This window comes from Somniosus microcephalus, chromosome 3, assembly GCF_052327205.1.
Source record: "Somniosus microcephalus isolate GS21.2 chromosome 3, FLI_Smic_1.0, whole genome shotgun sequence".
In the NCBI taxonomy this organism is placed as follows: domain Eukaryota; kingdom Metazoa; phylum Chordata; class Chondrichthyes; order Squaliformes; family Somniosidae; genus Somniosus; species Somniosus microcephalus.
This window is the reverse complement of record NC_140989.1, coordinates 367,851,853-367,875,273: the sequence shown is the minus strand read 5'-3', so window position 1 is coordinate 367,875,273 and position 23,421 is coordinate 367,851,853. Positions and strand designations below refer to the sequence as shown.

The 23,421-nt window shown below is 47.1% G+C and overlaps 2 protein-coding genes across 4 annotated transcripts in view; both read left to right on the top strand.

Moving 5' to 3' along the window:
- Positions 1 to 1,445, top strand: part of acadm (acyl-CoA dehydrogenase medium chain) — a 72,004-nt gene extending 70,559 nt beyond the window's left edge. For both annotated transcript variants that reach the window (XM_085983553.1, XM_085983552.1), the window contains exon 12: positions 992 to 1,445. In XM_085983553.1, coding sequence (XP_085839679.1) covers positions 992 to 1,063 — 72 coding nt within the window. In that variant the 3' untranslated portion in view covers positions 1,064 to 1,445. The remainder of the gene's footprint in view (positions 1 to 991) is intronic.
- Positions 1 to 23,421, top strand: part of rabggtb (Rab geranylgeranyltransferase subunit beta) — a 231,591-nt gene that overhangs the window by 144,133 nt on the left and 64,037 nt on the right. The window contains exon 1 of one of the 2 annotated variants that reach the window (XM_085983556.1): positions 23,071 to 23,175. The exons of the other annotated variant lie outside the window; for it this stretch is intronic. Within the exon in view, the coding sequence (XP_085839682.1) occupies positions 23,173 to 23,175 (3 nt within the window). The 5' untranslated portion in view covers positions 23,071 to 23,172. Of the gene's footprint in view, positions 1 to 23,070; positions 23,176 to 23,421 lie in introns of those variants that run through there. 2 annotated transcript variants of the gene reach the window in all.

The window sequence follows — 23,421 nt, the reverse complement described above, 5'->3', positions numbered from 1 at the left end:
CACCCATCACCCCCTGTGCTCACACACCCAGTCCCGTTCACCCATCACCCCCTGTGCTCACTGCCCCATGTCCTAACTCACACCCAGTCCCGTTCACCCATCACCCCCTGTGCTCACTGCCCCGTGTCCTAACTCTCACCCAGTCCCGTTCACCCATCACCCACTGTGCTCATTGCCCCGTGTCCTAACTCACACCCAGTCCCGTTCACCCATCACCCCCTGTGCTCACTGCCCCGTGTCCTAACTCACACCCAGTCCCGTTCACCCATCACCCCCTGTGCTCACTGCCTGTGTCCTAACTCGCACCCAGTCCCGTTCACCCATCACCCCCTGTGCCCACTGCCCGTGTCCTAACTCACACCCAGTCCCGTTCACCCATCACCCCCTGTGCTCGCTGACCTATATTGGCTCCCGGTCCGACAACGCCTCGATTTTAAAACTCTCATCCTCGTTTTCAAATCCCTCCGTGGCCTCGCCCTCTCCCTATCTCTGTAACCTCCTCCAGCCCTACAATTCCCCCCCCACCCCCCCAAGATCTCTGCCCTCCTCCACCTCTGGCCTCTTGTCCATCCCCCACTCCCTTCGCTCCACCATTGGCGGCCGTGCCTTCAGCCGCCTGGGCCCTAAGCTCTGGAATTCCCTCCCTAAACCTCTCCGCCTCTCTCTCCTCCTTTAAGACGCTCCTTAAAACCGACCTCTTTGACCCAGCTTTTGGTCACCTGTCCTAATATCTCCTTATGTGGCTCTGTGTCAAATTCTGTTTGATCATCGCTCCTGTGAAGCACCTTGGGATGTTTTACTATGTTAAAGGCGCTGTGTAAATCCAAGTTGTTTGTGATGGTGTATTGCTATTTCTACAGTAAGCTACAAAGGTTACGATTAATTACTTGGGCAGCAAGTTTTGTTGGTCATGCTTGTTGCTGTTGTTTTGCACAAAGTGAATCATCTTGCTGCAATTTCTGGTCAAAAATGTGACTTTTTTTTCCCCCAGATCTACGAAGGCACGGCTCAAATCCAGAGAATGATCATTGCACGGGAACACATCGAGAAATACATGAAGTGAGGGATCTGTGTGTGTGTTCCTGGTCCTATGACGGTGCCTGTGATCTAAATTTACATATCGTTAAATGCTTAGCAATGCAATTCTACTTCCCTCCCCGCCCGCCCTGCGCCTCCACTGTGCTTTCCGTACAACGGGAAAAGGGGCTACAACGTTAAACCCATTGCCCGCCCGATTGACGTTTACTTTTCACGCGAACCAAACCTTTTTTTGGTGTCGACGAACATTCTATGCAAGGGCATCGGGTTTCGACAGTGCACAGAGATAGGGCGCGCGGGTTTTTTTGGAACCGGGTGAAGTTTGGGGGTGGACTGCAATCAAATGTACCATTTGCAATAAAAGACAAACAAATAATTCCTTTAAAAATAAACTAACTTCAGCAAAATGCGTGGTTGGAGTTTGATTTCTCTCTCGCTGCTTTTTTTTCTACCCGCCTCCCCTGCCTGGCTCGCTGCCCAATGGGGAAATGGTCTCGCCATCGCCACCTGGTGCCTTGCCCGTGTGCGAGCCTCGACTTTACATAGAATTACATTACATTACATAGAATGTACAGCACAGAAACAGGCCATTTGGTCCGACTGGTCCATGTTTATGCTCCACACGAGCCTTCTCCCACCCCTCTTCATCTCACCCCATCAAAATATCCTATTCCTTTCTCCCTCGTGTTTATCTAGCTTCCCCTTAAATGTACCTGTGCTATTTGCCTCAACCCCTCCCTATGGTAGCGAGTTCCACATTCTCACCACTCTCTGGGTAAAGAGGTTTCTCCTGAATTCCCTATTGGATTTATTAGTGACTGTCCTATATTTATGGCCCCTAGTTTTGGTCGTCTACTATATTGCACCCTTTCATAATTTAAAAGATCTCTATCAGGTCCCTGTGAAGTCTGTGGGTTGTGCAGTTAATTACGACACAGACTTCAGGAGTAACATACAACAGGACTTTACTATTCGAAGGTCAGGGCGAATCTGCCCAATAAGTCATGCCACAGCACTTATATACCGGTGTGGTCACCGTCGGTATTACCGTATACAGAAGCCAAACAAGTAGTGCCACACCTAAAATAGTTCTCTTAAAGGTGAACGGTTACATACATAGTCTCTTAAAGGTAGACGGTTACATACACTACAGTCCCCCTTCAGCCTTCTCTTTTCTAGAGAAAAGAGCCCCAGCCTGTTCAGCCTTTCCTGATAGTTATAACCTCGCAGTCCTGGTATCAGCCTTGTGAAATTTGTTGGACCTTCTCCAGTGCCTCTCTATCCTTTCTATAATAGGGAGACCAGCTTACTGGGATGAGAGGGTTGTCCTATGAGGACAGATTGTGTAGAATGAGCCTATATTCTGGAGTTCAGAAGAACGAGAGGTATCATTGAAACATATAAAATTCTTAGAGAGCTTGACAGAGTACCAGTTCTGACAAAAGGTCTTCGACTTGAAACGTTAACTCTGTTTCTCTCTCCACAGATGCTGCCTGACCTGCTGAGTATTTCCAGCATTTTCTGTTTTTATTTTTGACAGAGTAGATGCTGGGAGGATGCTTCCCCTCTCTGGGGAGTCTAGAAATAGGAGTCATAGTCTCAGGATAAGGGGTCGGCCATTTAGGACTGAGATGAGGAGACATTTTTTCACTCAGAGGGTGGTGAATCTTTGCAGTTCTCTACCCCAGAGAGGGCCGTGGATGCTCAGTCGTTGAGTATGTTCAAGACAGATCGATAGATTTTTGAACACTGAGAATCAAGGGATATGGGGATAAGGCAGGAAATTGGAGTTGAGGTCGATGATCAGCCATGATCTCACTGTATGGTGGAGCAGGCTCAAGGGGCCGAATGGCCGACTCCTGCTCCTAATTCTTATATTCTTGTGCAACTCTCGACTATTACCTGTTCATTCTCCTCCCCCTTCATTTTGGTCAGTCTTCTTAAGAGGCTCATTCCATCTCCCAATTTGCACTCAAACTGTTAACCCGTTGTTTCCTTTACGGAAAATACGGCACTGCGGTGCATTCCCAGCATTTTCCCCTTTCAATTTCACGTCCTAGTTCGACCACACCTGGAGTGCTGTGGTCAATTCTGGGCACCACACCTTAGGAAGGAGATTGCACAGGATATACAGCACAGAAACAGGCCATTCGGCCCAACCAGTCTATGCCGGCGTTTATGCTCCACTCGAGCCTCCTCCCGTCTTTCCTCATCTAAATCTATCAGCGTAACCGTCTATTCCCTTCTCCCTCATGTGCTTGTCTAGCTTCCCCTTAAATGCATCGATACTATTCACTTCAGCCACTCCCTGTGGTAGCGAGTTCCACATTCTCACCACTCTCTGGGTAAAGAAGTTTCTTCTGAATTCCCTATTTTTTAATGGCCTTGCTAACCTGTCACTACTTTTCGTGATTTGTGTATTTGTACTCGGAGATCCCTTTGTTCCTCTACCCCACCCAGACTTGCACCCTCCAAGTAATAAGTGACCTCCCTATTCTTCCGACCAAAATGTAATACCTCCACATTTATGTGTTGAACTTTATTTGCCCATTCTGCAAGTTTATTAATGTCCTCCTGTAAGTTGTTGCACTCCTCCTCAATATTGGCTATCCCCCCTAATTCGGTGTCATCCGCAAATTTAGAAATTGTGTTATTGATTCCAAAGTCTAAATCGTTAACAGTGGTCCCAGCACTGATCCTTGTGGAACACCACTACCCACCTTCTGCCACTCTGAATAGCTGCCCTTTACCCCTACTCTCTGCTTTCTGTCTTGAAGCCAGCCAGCAATCCATTCTGCTAATTGTCCCTGATTCCGCATTCTCTGACCTTGCTCATCAGTCTATTATGTGGTACCTTATCGAAGGCCTTTTGAATGTCTAGATAAACTTCATCATCTGCATTACCCTTGTCTATTCTCTCTGTTACCTCTTCAAAAAATTCAATGAGGTTGGTAAAGGAAGACTTTCCCTTTTGAAATCCATGCTGACTATTCACTTTTATATAAGAACATAAAAAATAGGAGCAGGACTAGGCCATTTGGCCCTTCGAGCCTGCTCCACCATTCAATAAGATCATGGCTGATCTTCTACCTCATCTCCACTTTCCTGCACTATACCCCCATACCCTTGATTCCCTTAATATTCAAAAATCTATTGATATCTGTCTTGAATATACTCAACGACTGAGCCTCCACAGCCCTCTGGGGTAGAGAATTCCAAAGATTCACCACCCTCTGAGTGAAGAAATTTCTCCTCATCTCAGTCCTAAATGGCCGACCCCTTATTCTGAGACGGTGACCCCTGGTTCTAGACTCCCCAGCCAGGGGAAACATCCTCCCTGCATCTGCCCTGTAAGAATTTTGTATGTTTCAATGAGATCACCTCTCATTCTTCTAAAGTCTAGCGAATATAGGCCTCGTCTACTCAGTCTCTCCTCATAGGACAATCCCCCCATCCCAGGAACCAGTCTGGTGAACCTTCGTTGCACTCCCTCTATGGCAAGTATATCCTTCCTTAGGTAAGGAGACCAAAACTGTCCACAATACTCCAGGTGTGGTCTCACCAGGGCCCTATATAATTGCAGTAAGACGTCTTTACTCTTATACTCAAATCCTCTTGTAATAAAGGCCAACATACTATTTGCATTCCTATTTGCTTGTTGTACCTGCCTGTTAACTTTCATTGATTTGTGTACAAGGACACCCAGGTCCCTCTGAACACCAACATTTCCCAATCTCTCACCATTTACAAAATACTCTGCTTTTCTAATTTTTCCTACCAAAGTGGATAACGTCACATTTCTCCACGTTTTATATTCCATTTACCATGTTCTTGCCCACTCACTTAGCCTGTCTATATCCCCTTGAAGCCTCCTTGCATCCTCTTCACAACTTACATTCCCACCTAGCTTTGTATCATCAGCAAACTTGGATATATTACATTTGGTCCCCTCATCCAAATCATTGATGTAGATTGTGAATAGCTGAGACCCAAGCACTGATCCTTGTGGTTCCCCACTAGTTACACCCGAAAATGACCCGTTTATTCCTACTCTCTGATTTCTGTCCGTTAACCAATCCTCAATCCATGCTAGTATATTACCCCCAATCCCATGAGGCCTAATCTTTTTTAATAACCTCTTGTGTGGCCCCTTATCAAATGCCTTCTGAAAATCCAAATACACCACATCCACTAGTTCCCCCTTATCTATTCTGCTAGTTACAACCTCAAACATGCTTTCCCTTTCATAAATCCATGTTGACTCTGACCAATCCTATTATTATTTTCTAAATGCCCTGTTACCACATCCTTAATAATAGATTCTAGCATTTTCCCTACTACTGATGTCAGGCTAACTGGTCTGTAGTTCCCTGTTTTCTCTCTCCCTCCTTTCTTAAATAGTGGGGTTATATTTGCTACCTTCCAATCTGCAGGAACCGTTCTAGAATCTATGGAATATTAGAAAATGACAACCAATGCATCCACTATCTCTACAGCCACCTCTTTCAAAACCCTAGGATGTAGGCCATGAGGTCCAGGGGATTTATCGGCTTTCAGTCTCCTTAATTTCTCCAGTACTATTTTTTTCACTAATAATTATTTCTTGCAGTTCCTCATTCTCGCTCGACCCTTGGTTCTCCACTATTTCCGGGAAGTTTTTTGCATCTTATTCCGTGACGACAGACACAAAGTATTTGTTTAATTTCTCTGCCATTTCCTTATGCCCCATTATAATTTCTCCTGTCTCAGCCTGTAAGGGACCCACATTTGCTTTTGCTATTCTTTTCCTTTTTACATACCTATAGAAGCTTTTACAGCCTGTTTTTATGTCCCTCGCTAGTTTGCTCTCATTCTATTTTCCCTTTATCAATTTCTTGGTCCTCCTTTGCTGGATTCAAAATCCTCCCAATCCTCAGGCTTACTACTCATTTTAGCAACATTATAAGCCTCTTCCTTTGATCAAATACTATCTTTAACTTCTCTTGTTAGCCACGGTTGGACCACTTTTCCTGTATATTTGTTGTAAATTCTGTATTAATTCTTCAAATGCTAGCCATTGTGTCTCTACCGTCATACCTTTTAATGTAGTTTCCCCATCTACCTTAGCCAACTCGCCCCCTCATAACTACGTAGTTTGTTTAGATTTAAGACCCTAGTTTCGGATTTAACTAAATCACTTTCAAACTCAACATAAAATTCTATGATATTATGGTCACTCTTCCCTAAAGACCCCTTTACTACAAGGTTATTAATTACATTCAGTCCGTAAGGATGATCCTGGGCTTCTGGTCGCCTGTCATTTTAATTCACCGCCCCATTGCCACTCAGACCTCACTGTACTCGGGCTCTTGCATTGTTCCATGGAAGCTCAGTGTAAGCTCGAGGAACAGCACCTCATCTTCCGATTAGGCACTTTACAGCCTTCCGGACTCAATATCGAGTTCAACAATTTCAGATCATAACTTCGGCCCCCATTAATTTTTACTTATTTCTTATCCACACCTTTGTTTTGACCCTTCCCCCCCCTTTTTTCTCTCCCACATGGCAGCTGTCTCCCATTCTGCCAGCGCATTTCACACCTAATCTAGAGCCGTCTTTTGTCTCCACTAGTCCTATCACCATCTCGTCTCGTTTTGAATACCTCTTAATGTCTCTTCTCTTCTCTTTTGTTCTCGCCCAGCCTGGCTTTTTAATCTGTTTCATTTCCTGTGCTTTTTCAGTCTTGACAAAGGGTTCACCCGAAACGTTGACTCTCTTTTCTCTCCACGGATGTTGCCTGGCCTGCTGAGTTTTTCCAGCTTTTTCTGTTATTTCGGATTTCCAGCATCTACAGTATTTTGCTATCGTATTAATTAACCCTTTCTCATTGCACAATACTAGATCTAAAATAGCCTGTTCCCTAGTTGGTTCCTCAACATACTGATCTAGAAAACTATCTTGTATACATTCCATGAATTCGTCCTCCACACTATTACTGCATATTTGGTTTGCCCAGTCTATATGTAGATTAAAGCCCCCCATGATTACTGTATTACCCTTGTTACATGTGCCTCTAATTTCCTGATTTATACTCTGCCCTACATCTTAACTACTGTTTGGGGGCCTATAAACAATTCCCACCAATATTTTCTGCACCTTGCTGTTGCTTAGCTCCACCCAAACTGATCCTATTTCTTGATTTTTGGAACTAAGATCCTTTCTCCTGTCTTTATCCCATCCTTTATTATCAGGGCTACCCCTCCTCCTTTTCCATTTTGCCTATCTCTTCTAAAAGTTATGCATCCTGGAATATTTAGTTCCCAACCTTGGCCACTTTGCAACCACGTCTCTGTAATGGCTATTAGATCAAACCTATTAATTTCTATGTGCTAATAATTCATCTATTTTGTTGCGAATGCTTCGTGCATTCAGATACAGTGACTTTAGCTTTGACTTATTTCTATTTTTCCCTGATGTCACCTTAGTCACTGATGCCTTATTACCTTTGTTACTCTCTCTGTCCCTTCCTGACCCACTCTGCTTATTTTTACCCAAAACTCGACTCTGCTCTAGAGCCTTGACATTTCTCTCGCTGCTTTTAAATTTACTCTTTCCTGAATCCGCCTGCCTCCCCTTCATTAGTTTAAAGCCCTGTCTACTGCCCTAGTTATTCGGTTTGCCAGGACACTGGTCCCAGCCCAGTTTAAGTGGAGCCCGTCCCAACGGAACAGCTCCCTCTTTCCCCAGTACAGGTAGACTACCCTTTATCCGGACTTCCGAAAACCGAAACCCTCTAAAAACCGAAGGTTTTTTCGTTCAGCGTAAGTCGTGCGTACGACTTACGCTGAACGAAAAAACCTTCGGTTTTTAGAGGGTTCCGGTTTCGGAAGTTCGGATAACGGGTAAGTCGTGCGCACGACCCCCTGCGGACCCCCGCCGACCCCGACCCCGACCGACTTACGCTGAGCGTCAGCGTAAGTCGTGCGCACGACCCCCCCCCCGCCGGCCCCGACAACCGCCGACCCCCCCGCGGGCCCCGACAACCGCCAACCCCCCCCCCCCCCCCCCGTGGACCCCGCCGGCCCCGACAACCGCCGACCCCCCCGCGGACCCCGCCGGCCCCGACAACCGCCGACCCCCCCCGCGAACCGCCGACCCCCCCGCCGACCCACCTTCCGAAATCCGAAATTCTCCGAAAACCGAAACTCGGCTGGTCCCGAGGTTTTCGGATAAAGGATAGCCTACCTGTACTGGCACCAGTGCCCCATGAACCGAAACCGCTTCCTCCCACACCACTCTTTGAGTCACGCATTTAAACCTCTAATCTTTTTGTCCCTATGCCAATTTGCGCGTGGCTCAGGTAACAATCCAGAGATTATTACCTTTGAGGTTCTGCTTTTTAATTTGGATCCTAGCTCCTCAAACTCCCTCAGCAGAACCTCATTCCTTATTCTACCTATGTCGTTGGTCCCTACATGGGCCACGACAACTGGATCTTCCCCCTCCCACTCCAACTTCTTCTCCAGCCGCAAGGAGTTGTCTCATCAACACAACACAACCTTCAGAACACTCAGTCGCAGCTGCAAATACTGATTTCTTTCAGTTCCTCCCTTTCATCAGACCCTATGTTCCCCGACATCTCTGGGAGGTTATTTGTGTCCTCCTTTGTGAAGACAGAACCAAAATATATATTTAATTGGTCTTCCATTTCTTTGTTCCCCATTATAAATTCCCCTGATTCTGGCTGCAAGGGACCTATGCTTGACTTCACCAATCTTTTTCTCTTCACATATCTATAAAAGCTTTTACAGTCAGTTTTTATGTTCCCTGCAAGCTTACTCTCATATTCTATTTTCCCCTTCTTAATTAATCCCTTTGTCCTCCTTTGTTGAATCCTAAACTGCTCCCAATCCTCAGGTTTACTGCTTTTTCTGGCCAATTTATATGTCCTCTCCTTGGATCTTATGCTATCCCTAATTTCCCTTGTTAGCCACGGTTGAGTCACCTTATTTGTTTTATTTTTATGCCAAACTGGGATGAACAAATTCTGTAGTTCATCCATGCGGTCTTTGAATGTTTGCCATTGCCTATCCACCATCAACCCTTTGAGTGACATTCCCCAATCAATCCTACCCAACGCGCGCCTCAGACCATTGTAGTTTCCTTTATTTAAATTCAGGACCCTAGTCTCTGAGTCGACAACTTCATTCTCCATCTTAATGAAGAATTCTATCATATTATGATCGCTCCGACCCAAGGGGCCTCGTACAACAAGATTGTTAATTAATCCTTTCTCATTACATAATACTCAGTCTAAGATGGCCTGATCTCTTGTTGGTTCCTCGACATATTGGTCCAGGAAACCATCCCATAAACACTCCAGGAATTCCTCCTCCACAATATTGTTACTAATTTGGTTAGCCCAATTTATATGTAGATTAAAGTCACCCATGATGACTGCTGTGCCCTTTTGCATGCTTCTCTAATTTCCCTTTTAATGCCATCCCCAACCTCCGCATTACTGTTTGGAGGTCTATATACCACTCCCACTATCGTTTTCTGCCCCTTGGTATTTCTCAGTTCTACCCATACAGATTCCACATCATCAGAGCTAATATCCTTCCTTTCAATTGTGTTAATCCCTTCTTTAACCAGCAATGCTACCCCACCTCCCTTTCCTTTTTGCCTATCTTTCCTGAATATTGAATACTCCTGGATGTGAGTTCCCAGCCTTGGCCACCCTGGAGCCATGTTTCCGTAATCCCAATCAAATCATAATCGTTTACCTCTATTTGCGCAGCCAATTCATCCACTTTATTACGAATGCTCTTTGCATTAAGACACAAAGCCTTCAGGCTTGTTTTTTTTAACGCTCTTAGACCTATTAGAATTATTATTTACTGTGGCCATGTTTGATTTAAACCGTTGTTTTCTCTGACTGCCACTTTTGTTTTTCTCCTTCCTATCTTTTTCTTTTATCCTTGTTTCCCTTTCCTCTGTCCCTCTGCTCAGGTTCCCAACCCCCTGCCATTTTAGTTTTAAACCCTCCCCCAGAACACGAGCAAACACTCCCCCTAGGACATCGGTCCCGGCCCTGCCCAGGTGCAAACCGTCCAGTTTGAACTGGTCCCACCTCCCCCAGAACCGGTTCCAATGTCCCAGGAATTTGAATCCCTCCCCCTCGCACCATTCCTCTAGCCACATATTCATCTGAAGTATCCTTCTATTTCTACTCTGAGTAGCACGTGGCACTGGTAGCAATCCTGAGATTACTACCTTTGAGGTCTTATTTTTTAATTTACCTCCTAATTCCCTATATTCAGCTTTTAGGACCTCATCCCGTTTTTTACCTGTATCATCAGGTCCATAACCATCAAACCCCAGTAGATTCCACTCATCCGCAAATACTCGGACATGCAGTACTCCTGACAGAATCCCTAGATTCTAGAACGGTCCTCGCCGATTGGAAGGTAGCAAATGTAACTCCGCTATTCAAGAAAGGAGACAGATAGAGAACAGGGAACTATAGGCCAGTTAGCCTGACATCAGTATTAGGGAAAATGCTAGAATCTATTATTAGGGACGTGGTAACAGGGCACTTAGAAAATCATAACATGATTGAGCAGAATCAACATGGATTTATGAAAGGGATATCATGCTTGACAATTCAGTTAACGTTTTTTGAGGATGTAACTAGCAAGGTAGATAGTGGGAACCAATGGATGTAGGATATTTGTATTTTCAGAAGGCATTCGATAAGGTGCCACACAAGAGGTTTTTACACAGAATTAGGGCTCATGGGATTGGGGGTAATATACTAGCATGGATTGAGGATTGGTTAACGGACAGAAAACAGAGAGTAGGAATAAATGGATAATTCTCGGGTTGGCAGGCTGTAACTTGTGGGTGCCGCAAGGATCAGTGCTTGGGCCTCAGCTATTCCCAATCTATATCAATGATTTGGATGAGGGGACCAAGTGTAATATATCCAAGTTTGCTGATGATACAAAGCTAGGTGGGAAAGTAAGTTGTGAGGAGGACGCAAGGGGATATAGACAGGCTAAGTGAGTGGGCAAGAACATGGCAAATGCAGTATAATGTGGAGAAATGTGAAGTTATCCACTTGGGTAGGAAAAATAGAAAAGCAGAGTATTTTGTAAATGGTAAGAGATTGGGAAATGTTGGTGTTCAGAGGGACCTGGGTGTCCTTGTACACGAATCACTGAAAGTTAACATACAGGTACAGCAAGCTATTAGGAAAGCAAATGGTATGTTGGCCTTTATTACAAGAGGATTTGAGTGTAAGAGTAAAGACGTCTTTTACAATTACTGGTGAGACCACACCTGGAGTATTGTGTACAGTTTTGGTCTCCTTACCATAGAGGGAGTGCAACGAAGGTTCACCAGACTGGTTCCTGGGATGGGGGGATTGTCCTATGAGGAGAGATTGAGGAAACTAGGCCTAGAGTTTAGAAGAATGAGAGGTAATCTCATTAAAACAAAAACATTCTTAAGGGGATTGAGATGGTAGAGACTGAGAGGCTGTTTCCCCTGGCTGGACAGTCTAGAACCAGGTGTCACAGTCTCAGAATAAGGGGTCGGCCGTTTAGGACTGAGATGAGGAGAAATTTCTTCACTCAGAGGGTGGTGAATCTTTGGAATTCTCTACCCCAGAGGGCTGTGGAGGCTCAGTCGTTGAGTATATTCAAGGCAGAGGTCGATAGATTTTTGAATGTTAAGGGAATCAAGGGATATGGGGATCGTGCAGGAAAGTGGAGATGAGGTAGAAGATCAGCCATGATCTTGTTGAATGGCGGAGCAGGCTCGCGGGGCCATATGGCCGACTCCTGCTCCTATTTCTTATGTTCTTAACACCAGAGAGAACATTAATGGTCAATTTGCAAGCCCAGCAACTTTACTGAGAGACAGTAAGTTAACACTCAAAACAGATACTTAATGTGTCCCGGGCAGATTTTCGACACCTCATCTGAACTGGCCGTTAAAGTGACGGAAGAGGTGCAACAGAAAAGGGTGTCTTAGTACGAAATATAAACAGGACTACTGGTTTTCACTAAAAACTGGAATGTGCAAAACATCACAAATTCCCATGTGGTCAAAACAGAATTTTGACTTTATTAGTCACCATTAAACCAAGCGCCTGACTTTAGGGAACACCAGCCCCTTTGTATATATTTTTTTGTTTAATTCATTCACAGGATGTGGGCGTCGCTGGCAAGGCCAGTGTTTATTGGGTTAGCACTGTTGCCTCACAGCACCAGGGACCCGGGTTCAAATCCGGCCTCGGGCGACTGTCTGTGTGGAGTTTGCACATTCTCCCCGTGTTTGCGTAGGTTTCCTCCGGGTGCTCCGGTTTCCTCCCACAGTCCAAAGATGTGCGGGTTAGGTTGATTGGCTATGATAAATTGACCCTTAGTGTTAGGGGGATTAAATATGTGGGGTTACGGGGATAGGGTGGGATATGTGTTGGTGTAGGGGTTACGGGGATCAGGTGGGATATGTGTCGGTGCAGGCTCGATGGGCCGAAATGGCCTCTATCTGCACTGTGGGGTTTCTGTGATTTCTGTGTGATTTCTGTGATCCCTAATTGCCCTCGAGAAGGTGGTGGTGAGCCGCCTTCTTGAACCGCTGCAGTCCATGTGGTGAAGGTACTCCCACAGTGCTGTTAGGGAAGGAGTTCCAGGATTTTGACCCAGCGACGATGAAGGAACGGCCGATATATTTCCAAGTCGGGATGGTGTGTGACTTGGAGGGGAACTTGGAGGTGGTGGTGTTCCCATGCGCCTGCTGCCCTCGTCCTTCTAGGCGGTAGAGGTCACAGGTTTGGGAGGCGCTGTGGAAGAAATGAACGGCCGTGTCCATAAATGGAATTCGGGTGGATGTGGATGCGTGTAAACAGCAAATTGCTTAGAGAAGCACATGGAAAAAAACTTGAAGCTTTTAAAAGGTTTCAGCTCACACAAGTGACGGTGTATGTGCAGCATGCACAAGCGGCATCTGGTGGCAGGCGGTGGTATTGCACCAACCGTGTGTCTCCGCCCTTAATGTCTCAACAGGTGAAAGTTAACAAACCTGTTTTGGATTTTGTGAGTTAAGGTGTTTGAACCTTGATGCTTAGCAATTAAGATAATGCAGCGTTTGAGACCAACATTCAATAATTCTGATCAATAGATTGAAGATTACTAAAAGCTAGTACAACACGTAATCAAAATGGGCTATTTTTGTCCTTTATCTCAAAGAGGCTGGAATAGAAAGGGGAGGAAGTGATGCCTCAGTGGATTTGACCCCATCTGGACACTGGGTTCAGTTCTGGGCCCCGCACCTCAGGAAGGATATGTTGGCCTTGGGGAGGGGGCAGCGTAGATTCACCAGAATGATACTGGGGCTAAAGGGGTTAAATAACAAGGACAGGTTGCACAGACTGCCCTTGTATTCCCTTGAATATAGAAGATTAAGGGGTGATCTAATTGAGGTGTTTAAGATGATTAGGATTCGATAGGGTAGACAGAGAGAGAAACTATTTCCTCTGGTGGGGGGGGGGGGGGAGTCCAGAACAAGGGGGCAGAACCTTAAAATTAGAGCCAGGCCGTTCAGGGGTGATGTCAGGAAGCACTTCTTCACACAAAGGGTGGTGGAAATCTGGAACTCTCGCCCCCCAAAAAGTCTGTGGATGCTGGGGGTCAATTGGAGCTCTTAAGACGGAGATTGATTCATTTTGTTGGGTAACGGTATCAAGGGATATCTCAACCAGGTCCCCTCAGGGAGTTCCTTTCAATGCCCTCCCTCATAACTCAAGTCTTCGGAAGCTAGGGTTACAGGTTGGAATATCCAGTCCTAGATCCCTATTGCCCTTATGTGGGGGTATTATAAAAAAAAAAAGAAAGACTTGCATTTATATAGCGCCTTTCACAACCTCAGGATGTCCCAAAGCGCTTTACAGCCAATGAAGTACTTTTTGAAGTGTAGTCACTGTTGTAATGTAGGAAACACAGCAGCCAATTGCCCACAGCAAGATCCCACAAACAGCAATAATAATAATAATCAACTTTATTGTCATTGTTAGTGCACAAGTGCAGTACAACGAAATGTAGGCTTGCGGCTCCCGAGAGTGTACATTTAGATTAAGACATTTAAACATTCAACATACATTTGGCTTGTAATACATTAACATAAACATAACCAGAATAAAGTGCATTGGCAGATGTGCAGGCTTTAGAGTTTATTTGTGGAGTTCAGTAGGATGACAGCCCTGGGAAAGAAGCTGTTCCTAAATCTGGTCGTTCGGGTGCGAATGCATCTGTAGCGTCTCCCAGATGGCAGGAGGGCGAACAGACTGTGGCTGGGGTGGGTAGGGTCTTTGATGATGGACCGTGACCTCCGTAAACAGCGTTTCTGGTATATGTGCTCTATGGTCGGTAGCCGGGTGCCGGTAATGCGTTGGGCAGTTTTGACTACCCGCTGCAGGGCTTTCCGGTCATAGTAGCTACAGCTGCCATACCATACTGTGATACAGTTTGTCAGGATGCTCTCTATTGTGCAGCGGTAAAAGTTAGAGAGGATCAGGGGTGACAGGTTACGTCTCTTCAGCCTCCTTAGGAAATATAGGCGCTGCTGGGCCTTCTTCATCAGAGAGGAGGTATTGAGGGACCAGGAGAGGTCTTCAGTGATGTGGACACCGAGGAACTTAAAGCTGTCCACCCTTTCCACCACAGCCCCATTGATGTGGATGGGGGTGTGACTTCCGCCTTTAGACTTCCTGAAGTCCACAATGATTTCTTTGGTTTTCTTGATGTTAAGGGCCAGGTTGTTATCGGCGCACCACTTCACGAGATGCTGGACCTCCTCCGTGTAGGCTGACTCATCGTTGTTGGTGATCTGGCCTACTACCGTGGTATCATCCGCAAACTTGATGATGGTGTTGGAACCATGAACAGCCACACAGTCGTGGGTGAAGAGGGAGTAGAGGAGGGGGCTCAGCACACATCCTTGTGGGGCCCCCGTGTTCAGGGTCAGGGGGGGAGGTGTGGTTACCTAATTTGACAGACTGGGGTCTGTTTGTTAGGAAGTCCAGGGTCCAGTTGCAGAGGGAAGTGTTCAGGCCAAGAGTGTGGAGTTTGGTGGCCAGCTTGTTGGGGACGATAGTGTTGAATGCTGAGCTGTAGTCTATGAACAGCATTCTGATGTAGGTCTCTTTACCATCTAAGTGATTCAGTGCAGAGTGTAGAGCAGTTGTGATTGCATCCTCCGTTGATCTGTTTCCACGATAGGCAAACTGGTGTTGGTCAAGAGAGGCGGGAACACTGGCTTTGATGTGAGCCAGGACCAGTCTCTCGAAACACTTCATTATGATGGGTGTGAGTGCGACAGGTCGATAGTCATTCAGGCATGTCACAGCCATTTGTTTTGGCACAGGAATAATGGTGTAATGATATCAGCAAATAGAGATGGTGTAATGATATCAGCAAATAGAGATGGTATTTGCCTGTTTGATTATGATGCCTTACCAGCATGTTTGCATGTATTGATTGCTTGTGCCTGACCAGCAGAGGGCATGTGACCGAGACAAGCAAGGCAGTTTAGTTTAGTTTCGTTCTAGATGGATCACTAGCATGATGTCTCCTGTAATGCTGTATAAAGAGTTGAACAGACTTTAGATTAAAAGACATTCTCTTTCATAAATGTCTCGTCATTGAACCCACAAAGAAATCAATACAAATGGTAGCAGTCTTGCTTCATGTTGGGCCATCCATCCTAGATGCTTTTCCTCAGTCGTCTCATTGTTTCATCTTTGTTTGTCTCATTCTTTATGAGCTCCATTTTTGCATCTGCTATGGGCAGTGCACTTGTGATCATGTCCACGTAGGCGTTCACTTTTTCATCCATTGTGGTGTTTGCGGGCTCACTTGGGTCTACAGCTCTGGACAACGTGTCTGCTGTATACATCAGCTTACCCGGTGTGTACGCAACATTCAGTGTATAGCGTTGCAGCCTGATCATCATTCTTTGTATTCTAAGCGGACAGCTATTTAGTGGCTTTTGGAACAATACAATCAAGGGCTTATGGTCAGTCTCTACACTGATTGCTTGTCCTGCCACAAACTGGTGAAATCTTTCACAGGCATATGTGATGCTGAGCAGCTCCTTTTCTATTTGAGCATATCGCATCTCCGCGTCTGTCATTGAGCGCGATGCATATGCAATAGGTTGCCAGTAGTCATATTTTTGCAGAAGAACGGCACCGAGCCCACTCTGTGATGCATCTGATGATATCTTGATGGGTCTCGCTGGGTCATAAAACCTCAGAACTGGTTCCTCTGTGAGCAGTTTCTTTAGATCGCTCCATGACTTCTCATGCTCATGATTCCATTCCCATTCTATGTTCTTTTCAGTTAGTCTTCTCTGTGGTGCCATCTTTTCTGAGAGGTTGGATATGAATTTCCCCATGTAGTTGATCATTCCATTAAACCTCTGCACGTCCTTTTTGCATTGTGGCTTTGGCATATTCTCAATGGCGGACACCTTTCTGGGATCTGGTCTGATGCCCTCACTGCTAAGGATATCACCCACGAATGTCAGTTCTGTCACCCCGAGCTGGCATTTCTCTCTATTCAGCTTCAGGTTTGTTTTCCTTGTTGCTTCCAGCACTTTTTTCAGTCTCTCGTCATGCTCAGTTCTCGTGGTTCCCCATACTATGATGTCATCCATTGATGTATCAACTCCCTCCAGGTGCTCATAGATCATATGGATAGTTTTGTGATACACTTCAGGAGCTGAGGCAATGCCAAATGGTAACCTTAGGAATCTGTATCTGCCAAATGGACTGTTGAACGTGCACAGTCTTGAACTTGCCTCGTCCAGCTTCATCTGCCAAAATCCTGATGATGCATCTAACTTGCTGAAATACTTTGCATTTGCAAACTGTGACATGATTTCCTCACGTGTAGGAAGCTTGAAGTGCTCTCTCTTTATTGCTCTGTTTAGATCTCTTGGATCCAGGCAAATTCTGAGCTTTCCATTCTTTTTGTCCACAACGACGAGTGAATTCACCCACTCAGTTGGCTCATCTATCTTCTGAATCACGTTCAGGCTTTCCATCCTGTCCAACTCTGCCTTCAGTTGCTTTTGAAGAGCAAATGGAACTTTTCTGCATGGATGTATGACTGGTGTCATACTTTTATCTACTCTGATCGTGTGTTCTCCTGGAATGCAGCCTAGACCCTTAAATAGGTCTTTGTACTCTTTCATGAGTTCATCATAGACTGTCTCTCCTTCGCTTTCCACAACGAGGACTCTCTTTACCAGGTTCAGTCTCTCACAGGCTTTTAAACCTAGTATGGCTTGCACCTCCTTTGGCACCACGATTAATGCTAACGTGTGCTCTCTGTCCTTGTGTGTCACTTTGACAATGCATCTTCCTTTCACTGGTATTTCAGTACCTGAGTATCCTGTCACTTTCACTTTGATTCCATGTATCTTTGGTCTGGGCCTAATTTTCTTAAAATCAGTCTCTGATATCACAGTAACTTGTGCTCCAGTATCCAATTTAAATGGAATGTGTATGTCATTCACTTTTAGTGTCAACATCCAGTCTCTTTTTTCTTCTTTGTTTTCAGACACAACATCTACATTGAACTCCTCTACTGCATGGACCTTGCTTTGTTGCGCTTGGTTCATACAGCAACGGGCATAATGGTTGTTTTTGTTGCAACTATTGCATTTTTTACCATATGCTGGACACTTTTTTGGTGGATGCTGTGTACCGCATTGACTACATGACTTTCGATTGTCCCTTTCATTTTCGTTCGCTGGCCACGCCTCTTTCACATTGGCGCTCTTTTTGTTAAACGGTTTGTGTCCATTCTTACTCACTGCATCCACGTTGCAGCTACTGTCACTGAACAGCTCCTTTGCCTGCAACTTCACAGTCTCTGTAGCCCTATGGCTTTTCCCAGGTCTAGATCTTGCTCTCTTAGCAGTCTTTCCCTTAGACCATTATCTGGAATACCACACACCAGTCTGTCTTTTATCAGCGAGTCTGTCAGTCCCCCAAATTCACACGATTTGCTTCTGTTTCTCAGTTCAGTCACATACTGATCAATAGTCTCACCCGTTTTCTGTACACATGTGAAAAATCTGTGCCTCTCAAACGTCACGTTACGTTTAGGTATGCAGTAGGCCTCAAACTGTTCCATTATTTTATCTAGCTTCATTTTGTCTCCATCAGCAGCAAATGTGAAGTTATTATACACCTCCAGCGCTTCATCACCCACGACATGTAAGAACAGTGACGATTTCCTTTTATTACTTTTCTCGTCAGCTCCGATTGCCGCTAAATACAACTCTAAACGTTGTTTGAATCTCCTCCAATTTTCAGCCACATTACCTGTCACCTGAAGCTTCGCCGGTGGGAGTAAACCTTCCATTTTTCACTTTGTTAGCTATTCTCTAATGGTAAGTAACGATGTTCTCTTTTGGCTTGCTAATATGTGGAGAGCTGATTTAACTTCAGATTTTTCCTCTTCATCTCTTTCAATCACTTCTGACACCATGTATTGATCTCTTTGTGTGTTCAATGACGAGACATTTATGAAAGAGAATGTCTTTTAATCTAAAGCTTGTTCAACTCTTTTAACAGCATTTACAGGAGACATCATGCTAGTGATGCATCTAGAACGAAACTGAAACTAAACTCCTGCCTTGCTTGTCTCGGTCACATGACCTCTGCTGGTCAGGCACAAGCAATCAATACATGCAAACATGCTGGTAAGGCATCATAATCAAACAGGCAAATACCATCTCTATTTGCTGATATCATTACAGATGCGTATTCCTCGATGTCATTATGGGCAAACATGCCCCAATCAGTGCGTTCGAAACAATCCTGAAGCTCCGAGACTGCCCCCTCTGGCCATACTTTCACTGATCTAACTGATGTTCTCACTCTTTTGATGAGCGGTTTGTATGCCGGGGCTAGAAACAGGGAGAGGTGGTCAGACTTCCCAAGGTGGGGGCAGGGAATAGCCTTATAAGCGTCTACAATGCTCGTGTAGACTTGATCCAATGTGTTCTCCCCTCTTGTGGGGCAGGAAACATTCTGGTGCAATTTCGGTAGTACAGTTTTTAGGTTTATGTGATTGAAGTCCCCCGCGACGATAAAAGCTCCGTCTGGGTGCGCAGTTTGTTGTTCGCTGATGGCCCTGTAGAGGTCCTTCAGTGCTAGTTTGGCATTAGCGTGTGGTGGGATGTAGACCGCAGTGATGATAACAGCCGTGAATTCCCGAGGCAGGTAGAAGGGTCTGCACCTTACCATGAGGAATTCCAGATCAGCCGAGCAGGATCTATCGATTATGAATGTGAGAATGACCAGATAATCTGTTTTTTAGTGATGTTGATTGAGGGATAAATATTGGCCAGGACACTGTGGGAGAACTCCCCCTGCTCTTCTTTGAAATAGTGGCCGCGGGATCTTTTACGTCCACTTGAGAGAGCAGACGGGGTCTCGGTTTAACGTCTCATCCGAAAGACAGTGCGGCGCTCCCTCAGTACTGCACTGGGAGTGTCAGCCCAGATTTTTGTGCTTAAGTCTTTGGAGTGGGGACTTGAACCCACAACCTTCTGACATCAGAAGCAAGAGTGTTACCCACTGAACCACAGCAGGATGTTATTGTACATCCTTTACCTCCAATACAAGTGCGAGGAGTAGGAAACACTGAAAATGTCTGGTTAATACTTTTTATTAAATCAAATGAATGAATGAATAATTCGGTACTAGTAATACTCACATGCCAAGGGCTCCTTCGGGAGATCGCAAATGTGTCATCTTGACTGCTTATGCTAGCCTCAGCAAGACTAGGTTGAAGTTCTCTAGGAGGATCAGAGTGCTGTAACTTTTATATGTTTCATTACGTAGGACAAATATGTACCATATGTCATCACGATCTGTGTGTATCCTACTAACACAGCTGCTATCTTTGAGTGTTAAGATTAGATGTTACCATTTGTTGTGCGTGTCTTTGATCAGTTTTATCACTTCCAATCCTTATTGCACAAAGAACCTGCTCACACTGGAGACTATTTTAGCAATGGACATTCCTTTCTTCCACTCCGCCATGCTGCGCTATAAGCCTGCCTGCTACCTCTGTGCCTTTCACTCCTTAAAACCCACCTCTGTGACCCAGCTTTTGGTCACCTGCCCTAATATCTCCTTATGTGGCTCGGTGTCAAATCTTTGTCCAATAATCGCTCCTGTGCAGCGCCTTGGGAACGTTTTACTACGTTAAAGGCGCTATATAAATACTAGTTGTTGTCCTGCTCGCTGCAACTCTTTCCCTAAATCCTTCTGCCTCTCCACATCTCTCCCCACCTCTAAAGAATGCTGGAAAGCCATCATTTTGAGCAGTCACCTCCACGGCTCGCTGTCCATTCTTTTATTCCTGCCCCAACAGTAAAATGCCTGGGAGCGTTTCTTACATTAAACTGCACTCACTAAGGTGGGGAAGTGGGGCGGGGGGAATTGGCACTTGAACTTAACTGAAGGAAATTAGAACCACAACTTGTATTTATGTAGCAGTGTAGTAAAACAACAACAACTTGTATTTATATAGCGCCTTTAACGTAGTAAAACATCCCAAGGTGCTTCACAGGAGTGTTGTGAGACAAAAAATTTGACACCGAGCCACATGAGGAGAAATTAGGGCAGGTGGCCAAAGGCTTGGTCAGAGAGGTCGGTTTTAAGGAGCGTCTTCAAGGAGGAGAGAGAGGTGGAGAGGTTTAGGGAGGGAATTCCAGAGCTTAGGGCCTCGGGCAGCTGAAGGCACGGCCGCCAATGGTGGAGTGATTAAAATCGGGGATGCTCAAGAGGCCAGAATTAGAGGAGCGCAGATATCTCGGAGGGTTGTGGAGCTGAAGGAGATTACAGAGATAGGGAGGGGCGAGGCCATGGAGGGATTTGAAAACAAGGATGAGAATTTTGAAATCGAGCTGCTGCTTATCCAGGAGCCAATGTAGGTCAGTGAGCACAGGGGGTGATGGGTGAACGGGACTGGGTGCGAGTTAGGACACGGGGCAGTGAGCACAGGGGTGATGGGCGAATGGGACTGGGTGCGAGTTAGGACACGGGGCAGTGAGCACAGGGGGTGAGGGGTGAACGGGACTGGGTGCGAGTTAGGACACGGGGCAGTGAGCACAGGGGGTGATGGGTGAACGGGACTGGGTGTGAGTTAGGACACGGGGCAGTGAGCACAGGGGGTGATGGGTGAACGGGACTGGGTGTGAGTTAGGACACGGGGCAGTGAGCACAGGGGGTGATGGGTGAACGGGACTGGGTGTGAGTTAGGACACGGGGCAGTGAGCACAGGGGGTGATGGGTGAACGGGACTTGGTGCGAGTCAGGACACGTGGCAGTGAGCACAGGGGGTGATGGGTGAACGGGACTGGGTGTGAGTTAGGACATGGGGCAGTGAGCACAGGGGGTGATGGGTGAAGTGGGACTGGGTGCGAGTTAGGACACGGGGCAGTGAGCACAGGGGGTGATGGGTGAACGGGACTGGGTGCGACTAGGGACACGGGGCAGTGAGCACAGGGGGTGATGGGCGAACGGGACTGGGTGTGAGTTAGGACACAGGGCAGTGAGCACAGGGGGTGATGGGTGAACGGGACTTGGTGTGAGTTATGACATGGGGCAGTGAGCACAGGGGGTGATGGGTGAACGGGACTTGGTGTGAGTTAGGACATGGGGCAGTGAGCACAGGGGGTGATGGGTGAACGGGACTGGGTGTGAGTTAGGACACGGGGCAGTGAGCACAGGGGGTGATGGGTGAACGGGACTGGGTGTGAGTTAGGACACGGGGCAGTGAGCACAGGGGGTGATGGGCGAACGGGACTGGGTGTGAGTTAGGACATGGGGCAGTGAGCACAGGGGGTGATGGGTGAACGGGACTTGGTGTGAGTTAGGACATGGGGCAGTGAGCACAGGGGGTGATGGGTGAACGGGACTGGGTGTGAGTTAGGACATGGGGCAGTGAGCACAGGGGGTGATGGGTGAACGGGACTTGGTGTGAGTTAGGACATGGGGCAGTGAGCACAGGGGGTGATGGGTGAACGGGACTTGGTGTGAGTTAGGACATGGGGCAGTGAGCACAGGGGGTGATGGGTGAACGGGACTGGGTGTGAGTTAGGACATGGGGCAGTGAGCACAGGGGGTGATGGGTGAACGGGACTGGGTGTGAGTTAGGACACGGGGCAGTGAGCACAGGGGGTGATGGGCGAACGGGACTGGGTGTGAGTTAGGACATGGGGCAGTGAGCACAGGGGGTGATGGGTGAACGGGACTTGGTGTGAGTTAGGACACGGGGCAGTGAGCACAGGGGGTGATGGGTGAACGGGACTGGGTGTGAGTTAGGACATGGGGCAGTGAGCACAGGGGGTGATGGGTGAACGGGACTTGGTGTGAGTTAGGACATGGGGCAGTGAGCACAGGGGGTGATGGGTGAACGGGACTGGGTGTGAGTTAGGACATGGGGCAGTGAGCACAGGGGGTGATGGGTGAACGGGACTTGGTGTGAGTTAGGACATGGGGCAGTGAGCACAGGGGGTGATGGGTGAACGGGACTTGGTGTGAGTTAGGACACGGGGCAGTGAGCACAGGGGGTGATGGGTGAACGGGACTGGGTGTGAGTTAGGACACGGGGCAGTGAGCACAGGGGGTGATGGGTGAACGGGACTGGGTGTGAGTTAGGACATGGGGCAGTGAGCACAGGGGGTGATGGGTGAACGGGACTTGGTGTGAGTTAGGACATGGGGCAGTGAGCACAGCGGGTGATGGGTGAAGTGGGACTGGGTGCGAGTTAGGATACGTCTTTCTTTTTCTTTCTTTCTTTTCTGGATAAATCTCATTCGTGGCATTTCCCCTGATGTTGCCAGCTGTGCTCTACAATGATTATTTTTGCAGCAGCAACAACAAGGGAATCCAGACAGCCACTGGCCTTGCGCTGCTCTCATTCACCCACTAGGGGCGGTGCTGGCGTTTGCCGAAAAGTGATTCAGGCAGCGGCAAGGCTACCTGTGCGGGGCGGGGTCCTCAGTGCGGGGCAGGAGCGGAGCGGCGCGGCCAGAGGAGCTCGAGCCGGAGCCGGCGGAATGGTAATAGGGGCAGCGGGCCCGGCCCGGGGGACAGAGAGAGAAACAACCGGGGAGAGGAGCGCGACAGGACAGGGGAGTGGGGATAAGATGGGGGACGTGAGGGAGCGAGGAGGATAAGAGGAGGGAGCTGCATGTGGGGCTTGAGGAAGGGGAGAGGGACTGGGGGGCGTGGGGGAGAGGGACTGGGGGGCGTGGGGGAGAGGGACTGGGGGGCGTGGGGGAGAGGGACTGGGGGGCGTGGGGGAG